This window comes from Crocuta crocuta, unplaced genomic scaffold (assembly GCF_008692635.1).
Source record: "Crocuta crocuta isolate KB4526 unplaced genomic scaffold, BGI_CrCroc_1.0 scaffold340, whole genome shotgun sequence".
Classification (NCBI taxonomy): Eukaryota; Metazoa; Chordata; class Mammalia; order Carnivora; family Hyaenidae; genus Crocuta; species Crocuta crocuta.
This window is the reverse complement of record NW_027530642.1, coordinates 3,778,671-3,790,924: the sequence shown is the minus strand read 5'-3', so window position 1 is coordinate 3,790,924 and position 12,254 is coordinate 3,778,671. Positions and strand designations below refer to the sequence as shown.

General features: G+C 54.5%; 1 protein-coding gene across 1 annotated transcript in view; it reads left to right on the top strand.

Annotated features, from left to right (window-relative positions):
* ARHGEF37 (Rho guanine nucleotide exchange factor 37) overlaps window positions 1-10,584 on the top strand; it is a 35,627-nt gene extending 25,043 nt beyond the window's left edge. Inside the window, exons 9-12 of the mRNA XM_077769023.1 lie at window positions 1,390-1,518; window positions 3,956-4,151; window positions 5,639-5,796; window positions 7,907-10,584. Of these exons, the coding sequence (XP_077625149.1) occupies window positions 1,390-1,518; window positions 3,956-4,151; window positions 5,639-5,796; window positions 7,907-8,116 (693 nt within the window). The 3' untranslated portion in view covers window positions 8,117-10,584. The remainder of the gene's footprint in view (window positions 1-1,389; window positions 1,519-3,955; window positions 4,152-5,638; window positions 5,797-7,906) is intronic.
* Window positions 10,585-12,254: the final 1,670 nt, after the last annotated feature.

Here is a 12,254-nt window from a genome sequence, read left to right as displayed (position 1 = left end):
CCTTGGCTTGGAATGCCCCATCGTCCCCCATGCCTTTCATAGTACCTGGTGTATGGAGGGAACTCCCCAAACGTGTGAAAGATGAAAAGCTCTCCCCATGAAGCTCTCAGAACCCCCTCTCCCGTCCAGGAGAGCCCATCTCCCCACCTGCTCTACTCTGCCAGCCCTTCGGATGCACTCTGCCAAGTGCTCTGCAGAGCCTGCCTTCTGCTGGGGTGCTGGATGAAGCTGTCTTTCCTTATTGAGGAGGGCTGGGACTAGACACTTGCATTCTTTTTGGCCTTCCAAGCATTTAGTACAGAGTTCTATCTCAGACACTCATTGAATTTAATTAAGCCTGAACCAGCTGCAAAAGAAGCATTTCTCTGTCTCGAAGGCAGAGGGTACATCTGATTAGATGATCTTGTCGCTCTCTTCCCGCCCTCTAGTTTTCTCTCCAAGGCTACCAGCCCCTGGCATTCAGACTGGGATGTGCAGGACCAGGGGGTGTTACCTGATGCCAGTAGTGCGAAATCATCTTTATAAATGCAGAGTGGGGGCCTTTCCTGGTTGGGCCTGTTGGGGATGGGTGCCAGCTTCCGGTCCGTGTCCCATGGCCAATCCCCCTGGACCGGTCCGGTGGGGCCTGTATAGTAGAGCCTCAGTCTGTCTGCATCCTGGGGGTGGGGGCAAGGCTCCAAGTCAGAACCAAGGGCAGAGAGTTTGGTGACAATCAGAGAGGACGTGTCTCTGGTAGCTGTGGGGTCTTGCTCATTCCTAGGTCGCATGGTAAGAACGCTCGAGATGACTAGCAGGGCCAGGGACCCAGCATGAAGCGTTACTCATCGCTCCTTGGGTTCCAACCCAGCTGAGGCATAAAGAACAGCGTCTTGCCTTGAATGACTGGGAGGCCCAGGAGGGGATGAGCCCGGGGAAGGCTGCCTCCAGTACAGATCACGTCATCGGGGCTCTGGCCCTCGCTCCCCCTCCCAGCCCTGTGTCCTTCTCTGGGTTGGCATCATGCTCAGGCAGACCCTTTTTCTGCACAGTGGGAGAGACAGCTTTGCATCTCAGATACCCTTACATCTCAGAAGCTAGAGGAAATGCTATTCCGCCATTCTCAGCCTTCATGTACTAAATCTGCGGGCGGGGTCTGCTGAGCCTTGCGTGGGCCCCTTGTCCAGTTCGTGGGCTGATCACGGTGGACGGGAGAAGGGAGGCTGCGTCAGCCCCACAGTGGGCAATCTGGCGGGACCCTCACTGAGGGACGCTTCCTTGAAGGACAGAGAGTGGGGCGGTCAGCAGACAAAAAGATGACAACTGATAAAGACAAAAAGGCCCATCTTAACACATTGGGGCTTGGGTGTAGGCTGCAGAGCGGGCTCTGATGACAGTGTCTGCCCCACGCAGCTGCCTCACCGCCACCTCTCTGAGCCAGCCTTCAGGAAGCTGGTGGAGGATGTGCTGGGCCAGACTGGTCACCAGCTTCGCTCCTTTCAAGAGAACTTCAAGAAAGTGCTGCCGCCTCCCACCACACAGGTAAGCGCCCCTGCTTGTCCCGCAGACCGTGGGGTCCTTCACTGCCAGCATGGGGTGTGGCTCCATCCCCTATTTCCTTTCCCTCTTCCTTGCCCAGTGTTCTGTCTGTGACCTGGGGGCCGGTGTTGGGGTTCACACCCACATACACACATGCTCTTTGTGGCCAATACGTGTATGAGCAGAACGGAGAGTAGTGAGTGAAATTGGATGTAATAGCAGGCAAGTGGCATCAACATCCAAAAGCCTAGAACACCACATTTTTTTATCAAAGCTTACCCCGTTTCCCCACCGTCTCACTGACCTGCATTCATAACCAGCCTTCAGGATGGAATAAGAAGTTGGAATAACAAATCATTTAAAATTTCTTTTTGCTGTGGGCTTTTTAACCACAAAAGACAGTATTTCGGCTGCATGTTTTGTAATGTGCTGAATGGAGCTGAAGTAGCTAAAGGGAGAAGGGGTCCCCCGAGAAGGACAGGCCTGGATTTGAGGAAACTGAAACTAGGTGTTCAGTCATAAGTGAAATGCGAAGCGAAGGGTCAGGAGACAGCGCCAAGATTCCCCAGAAGGGAGAAGGGGGCTCCGGAGACACAGGGGTAAGTAAAGGAGCCCAGCAGAGCGGGCCCATATAGGTGGCCTGCGCACCTGGCTGGAATGCAGGGAAGGTCAAAGATTATCAAAGATGCTTTCCGTTCCCAAGAGGTGCTGACTCTGCTTGGGCCACAGCCTTCCCCACCTCCCTCCCCCACACTGGCACTGCCCCACACGGGTCTCATGGTGGGAGTGGCAGGGGCCGTGCAACGTGGGGAGAGGAAGATGCAGAAAATCACAGAGCGGGCCCTGGGATGAATCACGGGTCATGGGAACCTTCTCTCTCTTTCTACTTAAGACACAATAACAGGGGCACCTGGGTGGCTCAGTCGGTTAAGCATCCGCCTTCAGCTCAGGTCATGATCTCACAGTTTGTGGGTTTGAGCCCCACGTCAGGCTCAGAGCTAACAGCTAGCTCAGAGCCTGGGGCCTGTCTTCGGATTCTGTATCTCCCTCTCTCTCTCCCCCTCCCCTGCTGGTGCTGTCTCTCCCTAACCCTCAAAAATAAATAAAAAACATTAAAAAAAAAAAAAAGACACAATAACATTCTTATTGGGAAAGTATTCCAAGATGATGGTAGGAAGAAGACACAGAGAAATAAAAAAGGGAAACGAATGGGAACATCATAACCCCAGTACGTGTTGCAAATTGGTAGGAAGAGAAGAGATGCCCCTTCCNTAAGGGTGCAGGACCACAGATGGGAGGTGGTCACCCAGGACAGACGCAGTCCTAGTGACATTTTTCCCTGGCTCCCCTCGGCCCCTCCAGGGAATACTGCTGTTCTCTGCCCGGGCGTCTCTCAGACTTGAGAGAGAAGGCAAATGTGTCTGTACCACTGGTTATACTCAGGTTAACAGCAGCATTCTGGGGGGGAAAAGCTACCCTGTCTCCACTTCCACCGAAGGGCCTGTTTAGAAACATCAGCTTCTCCTGGTTCTTGACCCTGGCTGGCGAACCCCTGGAGGAGGGCTAATGGCGGAGTCTGTGTGCAAATGCCCCCGTCTGTTTTCCAAGCACCTCCCCATTCCCAGAAATAACCAGATAGAAATATGGTATATAGTCAGAGAGTAAATCCATATTGAGCATTTTAAATTTCTTCTTTGTTTTACAAAAGGGGGACAGTCATCCCCGAGTCCCTTTGTGGTGATCCTTTTGCGGGAAACAATGAGCAGGAAAACAAAGGCAATGCCAGGAGATTGTCGGATGAGCGGAAGGTGCCACTGAGTCATTCTTCCCAGCTAGGTGGCAGTTCGCATCAAGGCAAAGCTGCCTTCTGTGTTGCTACTGCCCCGTTTACTTACTGGGCCTTGTAAACAGTAGGTGCTCAATGAATACTTAAGGAATAAAAGACCGCACTCCCTTCCCTCACGTGTGAGGCAGGGTCTGCACATGTCGCCCTGTGCTGGCTGACACAGCGCCACACGAGTCAGGCCGGGTCGGCCGTGTGAGGTCGCGGTCCTGCTCACTCAGGCTGAAAGGGCCCTGCTGGGCTTTTTCCTGCGGGACGATTCCACTTGAGGCTGGGGCCAGACTTTAGGGCCTAGTCCTAGAGTTCTGTAACGGAGGAATTTCAGAACCTGAATTAGGATTTTAGAAAATCCCAGAAGTTCCGACCGAGAGGGGTTTAGAGGTTAAATTAGAGGGTTTTTTCTGAGATCCCTCCGGATGCTAAGAGTGTGTGTTCTTGTTGTGATCCGGCCATCTGTTAGCGAGGAGACCGTTGCCTGACTGGGGTGCCCGTCAGCGGCGGGGGTAGGATGGGCCCAGGACCCCTGGCTGTCGGCACGTGGGCAAACACTGCACCGGCTTTGACACGCCGACTCTGTCTGTCCCTCCCGCCCCCCAGCCATTCCTTCCGGGGGCTGAACGCCAGGTGCAGGCGCTGCTGAGCAAGTACGGTCCGGAAAAGCTGTACCAGGCGACAAGCAACATCAGCGGGGCTGGGACTCTGGAGCTGACGCTGCTGCGGGGCCAAATTGTGGCTCTCCTTCAAAACAAGGACACCAAAGGCAACAGCGGTCGCTGGCTGGTGGACACTGGGGGTACGTGGGGGCTTCGTGGGCTCTTCCCCTCCCTCTGGGAAAACCACCCAACAGCAACCAGTGGGGAGACCCGGGCGCGGGTGTGGGCTGGAGCCTGGCTGCGCAAACCCAGGCTCGGGGCCCAGCCAGCTCAGTGTGGTAGGTGCCATGCCAGCAAGAGGAAGGCAGTCTCATGTTGCTGCGTCCATTATCGAGCACCTACTGTGTGCTGGGCGCTGTGCAGAGAAGACGAGGACCCTGCCTTGGGGACCTCACAGACCAGCGGGTAGACAGAGATGCAAGGAGAGAACTTTAGCAGCTCCCCAAAAGATGTAGATACACGGAGAGGGGATGCCTGGATCCCAGCCACGTGGGAGGCGGCTCCCATCCGGGATGGGGGAGGGTCCTGTCTCCTGTGCACTGGTCCCGCCCTCGGGTGTGCTGCTTGGCTCTGGGCGCCCCGGCATACAACGGGCAGGAGGCAAGGGGCACTTTGAACCCAGGAGAAGATGGCCTGCAGTATCTTCCCAAAAGGGGCATGTGACCCACAAGGTGCGGGTGACTCAGGATTGGGTGGGGATCTGCAGACGGCTTTCCCTCTGCGGATTGTTTATTGTAATTGTTCCCAAAATGTTTTTATGTGTTTGAGAAAAACTAGGACCCGTACAGAAACCTCTATTTTATTTATACTATTGATAGACCATGTCTAAGTTTTAAAGCGAAGTCTATCAAAAACTTCAGAAAACAGTACCGTCAAGCAGAAATCGGGGAAGGGCATTCTCGTGACTCAAGTTGAACAACAGCCGCCTGGGTGTTACAGCAGGCCCCTGGGATCAAGAGCACGGCGTCGGAATCCCAAGCCTGACACCTCAGTGATTGCGTGGCCTCAGAAGTTATGGAGCCCCTTAAGCTGTGTTGGCTCAGCTATTAGATGGAGACGAGAGTGCTGACCTGGAGGCTGGAGGTGAAGACTAGACAACTGAATGCCAGTTCCGGGGCCTGGCAGGCCCTTGGGAAATGCTGGTCACATGCAGCCATATAGCAGCCAGAATGGCGCTGGCATAGTTGCTCTCGAGCAGGAACTGGGGGCATTTGGAGAAGAGAAAGGCAGTTCCAGCCTCCTGGAAGAGGCTATCCTAGGGTGATGAAGCAGCCCTGCTCTGGGCCTCCGCTGGAGGCGCAGGGGGGCACTGGTCCCAGCACCAGTTTTCCTACCAGCCCCAGGAAGATCTTTTTATCTCTGTCAAAGCTGTTCACAACAGAGTAGGCTGCCTCGGTAGGGAATGAGCTCCCTGTTGGTGGGGGTGTGCAAGTAGAAGCTAGAAACAGTGAGTGGCAGGAGGATAGGGACGGGTTTGTGAGGTTCCTAGATGACCTTTTCAGGTCGTCTGTGGTGCTGGAAAGCTGTGTCAGAGGCATTCACCTCCATGACACGGTGGTAACTTCCTCTACCACTGAAGGTTGGGGAGGCTGGTCTGCAGCCCAGTAACGTTCTGTGTGTCCTGTAGGGCATCGAGGGTACGTGCCAGCTGGGAAACTGGAGCTGTTCTGTGGCATCCCCAGTCAGGAGGACGCCAAAGAGCAGGTGCAGCCTCACAAGGACTCCCGTCACCTGACACCTAAGCCCACCCCAGCCGTAGTCCCCTCTGTCCCAACGGTGACCCAGGTGAGTCTGGGAGAGGGGTGGGATCTGCCCCCGCGTGGCCATCTGGAGTGGGGCTTTGATTTCCCTCCTATTCAGAGAGGCTACCATCCCATGCGGCCAGGGCCGTGGTCAGTGGCCACACTGGTGTCCCGGTCAGGAGTGGACCTGGAAGAAGGAACCCCTCATCCCTCCCACACCAACAACCCCTTGCTCCCTATCAGCAGGGCAAGTGGGATGCGTTCCTTCACTCGTTCATTCATTCATTCCATATTTGCCAAGCAACAAATATTGAAGATATTTGTTCAGGGGAGAGACGTCGTCATGGGCAAAAGTAAATCCTGGTCCTCGCCTTCCTCAGATTTATAATCTGAGCCAGTAATGAAAGGATCATGTGGATAATTGTAAAGCTACAGCAGTGATAAATGCCAGGGCCCAGGTGTGGGAGACTTTCAGGAAAGGCTTGTCTCAGAAAAATGATGCTGCTTCTCAGATCTGAAGGGTGAGTGGGGATTAATCGGCGGAAGGGGCTGTGCTGGGATGTGGCCGGGAAGAGCTCCCCAGAGAGCGTGCACCGGGAGTGCAAAGGCCCGGGGGTGTGTGGACAAGGAATGGGGCTCACGAGGAACTGAATAAAGCAGGTGTGTTCGGGGAGGAGGAGGGCAGGGGTGAGGTGCTGCCTGGGAGGCGGGCAGGGCCAGGCCAGCAGGGCCTCATGGCCTTGGGGAGGGTGTCAGCCTTCACTTCAAAGCAATGGGAGCCGTCCGTGCATGTTCACCGCAGCCTTATCCATAACTGCCCCAAATGGGAAACAGGCAAAAGGTCCACCAGTGGATGAATGGAGGGACGAAATACAGCACAGCCATCCAGCTGGTTATTACTCAGCCATAACAAAGAGGGACATGGCAACACATGCTGCCACGTGGGGTGTGATACGAAAGGCCATGTGCTGTATGATTCTGCTTCTATGAAACGTCCAGAACAGGCAGACGCATAGACACAGAAAGTGGATCGGCGGCTGGCGGGGACTGCGGCTGGGGAATGGGAAGCGACTGCTGTCCGGGAGGGGGTTTCTTTCTGAGGTGATGATGAAAGTGTTCTGGACTCGGTAGCGACGGTCACACAGCCTTTGAGCATCTGAAAAGCTATTGCACGGCACACTTTAGAGAGAAGACAGTTATGGTGTCTGAAGTATATCTCAAAACACAAAAAAAGCGACGGGATGCCATGGAAGGGTTTGGCTTTGCAGGGACAGGGTGGTTGAGGGAAAAACAGCTCTGGGGGGTCACTGTGAGGGCCGGATGAGACAGGAAGGGCCGCAGGGTATATGTGAACCTCAGTAAAGGGAGGCCGCATTCCCAGGTAGACAGGAAGAGCTTCATGGGTGACAGATGAGCAGCAGCAAGGGTCTGGGGGCTGAGGGTGGGAACCCAGAGGCTTGCAGTGAATAGCCCGGGGTGGGGGGTATCTCAGGCCAGGGAGGAGCCTGAAGTGGGCTGTCGGGGGGCCGCACAGAAGCCTGTGGAATCTGACATTTGCGGCTCATGGCGCATCCCTGGGAAGGCTCCAAGGGCCAGTGTCTGGAGCACCAGCCGCAAGTTGTGCATCCAAGCTGCCTCCTGCCAGACGTTCCCACCTATCAGCCAAGGACCCCCGAGGATCTCACAAGAGGGTCTGGTCCCCCAGTTGAGCCCCGTCTCCACCCAGTGTGGGCAGTGTCTCTGGGAAGCCCTGTGTGGGTGAGCTCAGCTCTCCATCTTCCCATACACATCGGCTGCCTCCTCTGTTCATGGATCCACACAGGCAGGGTCCCCCTCCCCCCCATCCTCCCTTGCTCCTGATTGTTCTGGGGCTTGGCCCCAGTAACAACAGGAATGGTAAAAATCATCAGTACGGCGTGCATTTACTGAGCCCTTACTGTGTACCAGGCCTTCATCATTCATTAAATTCCCACAATTTCCTGGAGGGGAGCAAATTATTACTTCCATTTTGCAGATGATGAAACTGAGGCCAGGGGGTGAAATATGAGGCTGATAAATGCCCTCCCCTCCTGTTTTTTTCTCCAGCCTCTCTGGGTTGGGCATGTCTGCCTTCCCACCCTGACCATTTCTGTGTCACTCTCCATGTGTTTCAGGTGGTGGCAGTGTACCCCTTCGTGGCCAGAAGCAGCCATGAAGTGAGTCTGCAGGCAGGCCAGCTGGTGACTGTCCTGGAGGCCCAGGACAAGAAGGGGAACCCAGAATGGAGCCTCGTGGAAGTGAACGGACAGAGGGGCTATGTGCCTTCCAGCTTCCTGGCCAAGGCCCCAAGCCCCGCTCCGTGGGGCTGGAGTCTGCCCTCTTAGGGTGCCCTCCTCGGAGTCTGCATTGCAAAGGGATGGGGAGGCTTAGATGCTGTGACCCTGGGAGGGAAGGGAAGCCAAGAGAAGGCAAGGCTGGGAGGGGAGTTCAGGCCAAGTTTGGGTGAAGGGCACCAGAGGAGGTGGGTGGGCCTTGCAGAGTACCTGGCCCGGCCTGGGTGAGCATGAAGGCTCCAGGCAGAACCACGTGTTATGTCTGCAAAGAATGTGGTTCCCATCTGAAGTCACAGCAGCCCGGATGGCAGGTCCGATTGAAAAGGATTTACTGTAGCTTCTGGCCAATCTTACCTGTGGTTTCATCCAGTCCTGCCCCTGGGAGTGGCTCACCCACATGAAGGGCACCCGTGTGCGATGGGGTTACAGGGACACACGGGAGAAGTCCAGGACTACCTGCCCTGACGGTCCACTTCCTTCGTGGGGCATTAGGAGACACCACCGCCGACCAGTCACCTTTCATTTCTCCGCGCTGGGAGCTGAGCTATCTGGGCAGCGAAGCCCCCTTCTAGCAGGGAAGCCAGGCTGGTGGGGCCGGTGGAAAGGTTCTCCGAAGATTGTTGGCTGAGCCTGGGAGTGGGCGTGGCCACGTCACAGACCTGGAATGTGTTTAGGCAAATTTAGAGGCTGTTCCGGGGAAGGGGGGATTTTGAAGGTGTGTAGGGTGGGGCGTGTGAGGCTGTTGCACACTGCTGCTGTGTGCTCTGGATTAGGGAACAAAGGATATGCAAATTCCTGAGGCAACTCTGCAGCCAGTAATCAAACAGCCCGGTGGGTGGAGGAGCTCAGGCGATGGCTTGGTTTCCTGTTTTTGGAAGTTGGGAGCCAGGGGGAATCCCCCTTTCCACCCCCACCTCCACCCCCCGTGGCTCCAGGGCCTGGAGGCAGCTGCAGTGTAATGTCAGTTGGCTGTGAGGCCTTAGACGTAGGACCCAGCCTGTTTTCCCAGGCAAGCTTGTGGTGAGAAAGACCTGAGGCGAAGGATGGGAAGCTGCTTGTGAATTGCAATGTGTGATATACATGTAAATTGCCTTTGGTAGCAGGAGGTGCCCAGGAGTGGTCTCAGGGTGGCCTCAGCATCACCTGGCCCAGCTGCAGCCAGGAGCGTTAGTGCAGTCGCTACTCATTCCCCGGCCCATGCCAGACGTTGTTAAGCAATATGGCGGCCTTTCCCATAAACTCAGGGTCTACTTCAGGATCCTTCTCAACACTGCGTTCTAGGTGGCCAGTCTCTTGAACTTGGTGAGATCAACCCTTTCCAGAACCTGGAAATTGAAAACCAGTTTCTGTCCCACTGGGGCAATTTGGGGTGCAGCCACTGTTGAATCATCTGGGCTGTCACTTTGGCTAAGATAAATCTCAACGTTCACCGAAGGGGGTGGTCCAGCACAATCTTTAATACAAATTATAAATTTTGGGACCAACCCAAGTTACAGGGTGTGGAAAAACTGGTGGCAGTTCTGACTTCTTTCCAAGAATATCTCCATGCTGTTGTAACTGTAGGGCCTAACGCTGTTGGCTCTAGTTTTTGAAGGGCTTTTAAGAAATACACGTGCCTGTGTGAGAGTCTGCCCCTCACTCCTCAGCCTGTGGAAGCGGCAGATGCAAAACGCAAGAGAAACGGAGTCCCCAGCCCTTTCCCAGCACCAAATTCACTCTCTAAGTTGCTCTCGGCTCATTTTCTTTTCTCTTTCCTGCTCTAGTATGTCATCGGGGCTGGGGATCTGCCCAAGACACACAGTGGTGGACAAGAGGGGACATTCGGTCAGAAGTAGCCACGGGCTGTAAGCTCCGACGTGCCCCATCTGAGCTCTGTCCTAGCTTAGATTTTTTTTTTTTTTTAATAGGCGGCTTTAGAGGTGACGTGAAATAGGACAGCCTGTTCTGTCAGGTCCCAGAATGTATATTTATTAAGTGCCATTAAAAGGGACCTGAACAAAATTGGATGTTCTGGAAGGCATAAGGGAGAAACCTGAAATACACGTGGAACCAAATCTATCTCGTGAGGGGAAAGGAAAATGTGTTCAGTAGCACACGGGTTGTGGTTTCTCATAGATAAGAGGATGAGATTAAAAGTCACTGGCAAGTAAGAAACTGCCTGTTGAAAGATAGAGAATAGCCAGAACTTTCTCCAGGGGACTCTGTGATGTGCCTTTTTTCCCCAAATGCCTAGATCCATTGCACTGTGTCTTATTTATTTCCTGGTGGGGCTGTTACCTGTTCACCTTGCTAAGGTGATTTGCCTGTGGACCAGACAAGACTGATTCACGAGGGTGGCCCTTGCTCCCTGCGACAGAGGGCATCCACGTTAACCTTCCGGGCCCAAACCCAGTTTTGAACGTGAGGATGAAATGACAGTACCAAGGAAAGATGAATGGATTCTTGCTTACTCTAAGGACCTCTCGCTTGGCGAATCAATGATGTGGTCTGCTGAGAATAAAGGACTTCAAAGATGAAAATGTGTCTGGGGTTTGTGGGACTCACACCACTGGATGGTCAGACACCGCAGCGTGACCTGTGCACACTTGATACCCGATTTTCATAAAAACAAAGCCTCGTTTGCTCCTGGGTTCCGTTCGTGAGTGTCTACCACACACCTCTGGTGCCTCCAGGAGGTGGCCTTAGCTGCTGCGATACGGCGAGAAGTCAGACAGATGGGGGCCCTGTGCTCCCAAAGCCCACAGTCTGGGGAGGGAGGCAGACAAATCGGTAGTCTGTTAACATGCAGTGTAAGTGTTAGGATAGGGCACTGGGGGGGGGTCAGCCCCTGAGACCTGGCAGCTAAGGAAGCAGTGATGTCCGAGCTGAGTCTCGATGGGTAACTTGGGTTGGGCAAGGGAGGGAGGGCACATGCCAAGGCCCTGGGGTAAGCATGAGCATGTTTCATCAGGGGCCTGAAAGGCTGTAGAGCTAGGACACACGGTGTGTAGAGGAGTGCTGGTGCAGGGGGAGTTGGCAGAGAGGGGTCAGCGGGAGAAGGGGCCCTGGCTTGTGCTTGGAAGGCCGTGGAGAGCCACTGAAGGGATTGAAGTAGAGGAGTGACCTGCCCAGAGTCATATTTACGGGCACAAGCTCTAGTTCATTCTGGCATTTTCCCCAAGGTCCTGTCACACTGTTGCTTACATAAACACTGCAGAGGGGATGGGAGGCCCGCATCCAGGGAATCTCCGGGCCAGGGAGAAGCGAGACACACAGGCGTCGGGCTGCTACCTGGTACGGCAGGGCAGGATGCCGTCAGTCGCAGAGGGAGACTATGGACCAGGCCTGTAGGCGCGCAGACAAGAGGGCGTTCTGGGGGCGCTGAGGTGCTCAGGGAGGCTTCCTGGAGGACACGGGGCAGAGGTCGGGCTCTGTGGGATCAGTGGGATTGGGGAAAGCAAAAGGGAAAGAGAGGCCCTCTCAGGCCTGGGGAGCTGGCATAGTGGTGTGAAAAGTGCCCGGGCCTGAGAAGGCCTCTCTTTCCCTTTCGCCTGGGGCCTTACGAATCCTGAGTTCAAGGCCTCCTTGACCACAGGCAAGTAGCAAATGCACTTATCATGTTTCTGCATGTGAAAAAATTTGTTGACGCCGCCCAGCCTGCCCTATCCTCACAGCTCGGCCCCAAAAGAACTCATCGTAGAGTCCTGCCTCATCCCAAGGAGTCCCTGGCTCCTTCCACCAGGAGCTCACTTCCAGTACAGAAGTCACTAGAGGGCCTGTTATGACAGGGCCAAGCCTAAAGTACCCTGCACCGGAGTTACGGAAAAAGATGGATTCCACTTCTGGCAACATCAGGAAGAGCAGGCAACCTGAACAATCCATTCACTTGAACTTGCTCATCTGTTTTTTTTTTTTAATGTTTATTTATTTTTGAGAGAGAAAGAGAGAGCCAGGGAGGGACCTAGGAGACAGAATCTAAAGCAGGCTCCACGCTGTCCGTGCAAAGCCTGATACGGGACTTGAACTCGCAAACCAGAAAATCATGACCTGAGCAGAAGTTAGAGGCTCAACTGACTGAGCCACCAAGGCGCCCCTCATGTTTGCTTATTGTAATTTCTGAACTTGGCTTTTCTGTTTTCTCATCTGTAAAATGGGTGCAATCCCTGGTCTCGCAGGGTGCTGGGGGAGAATATTAAATGGAACAGTCCTG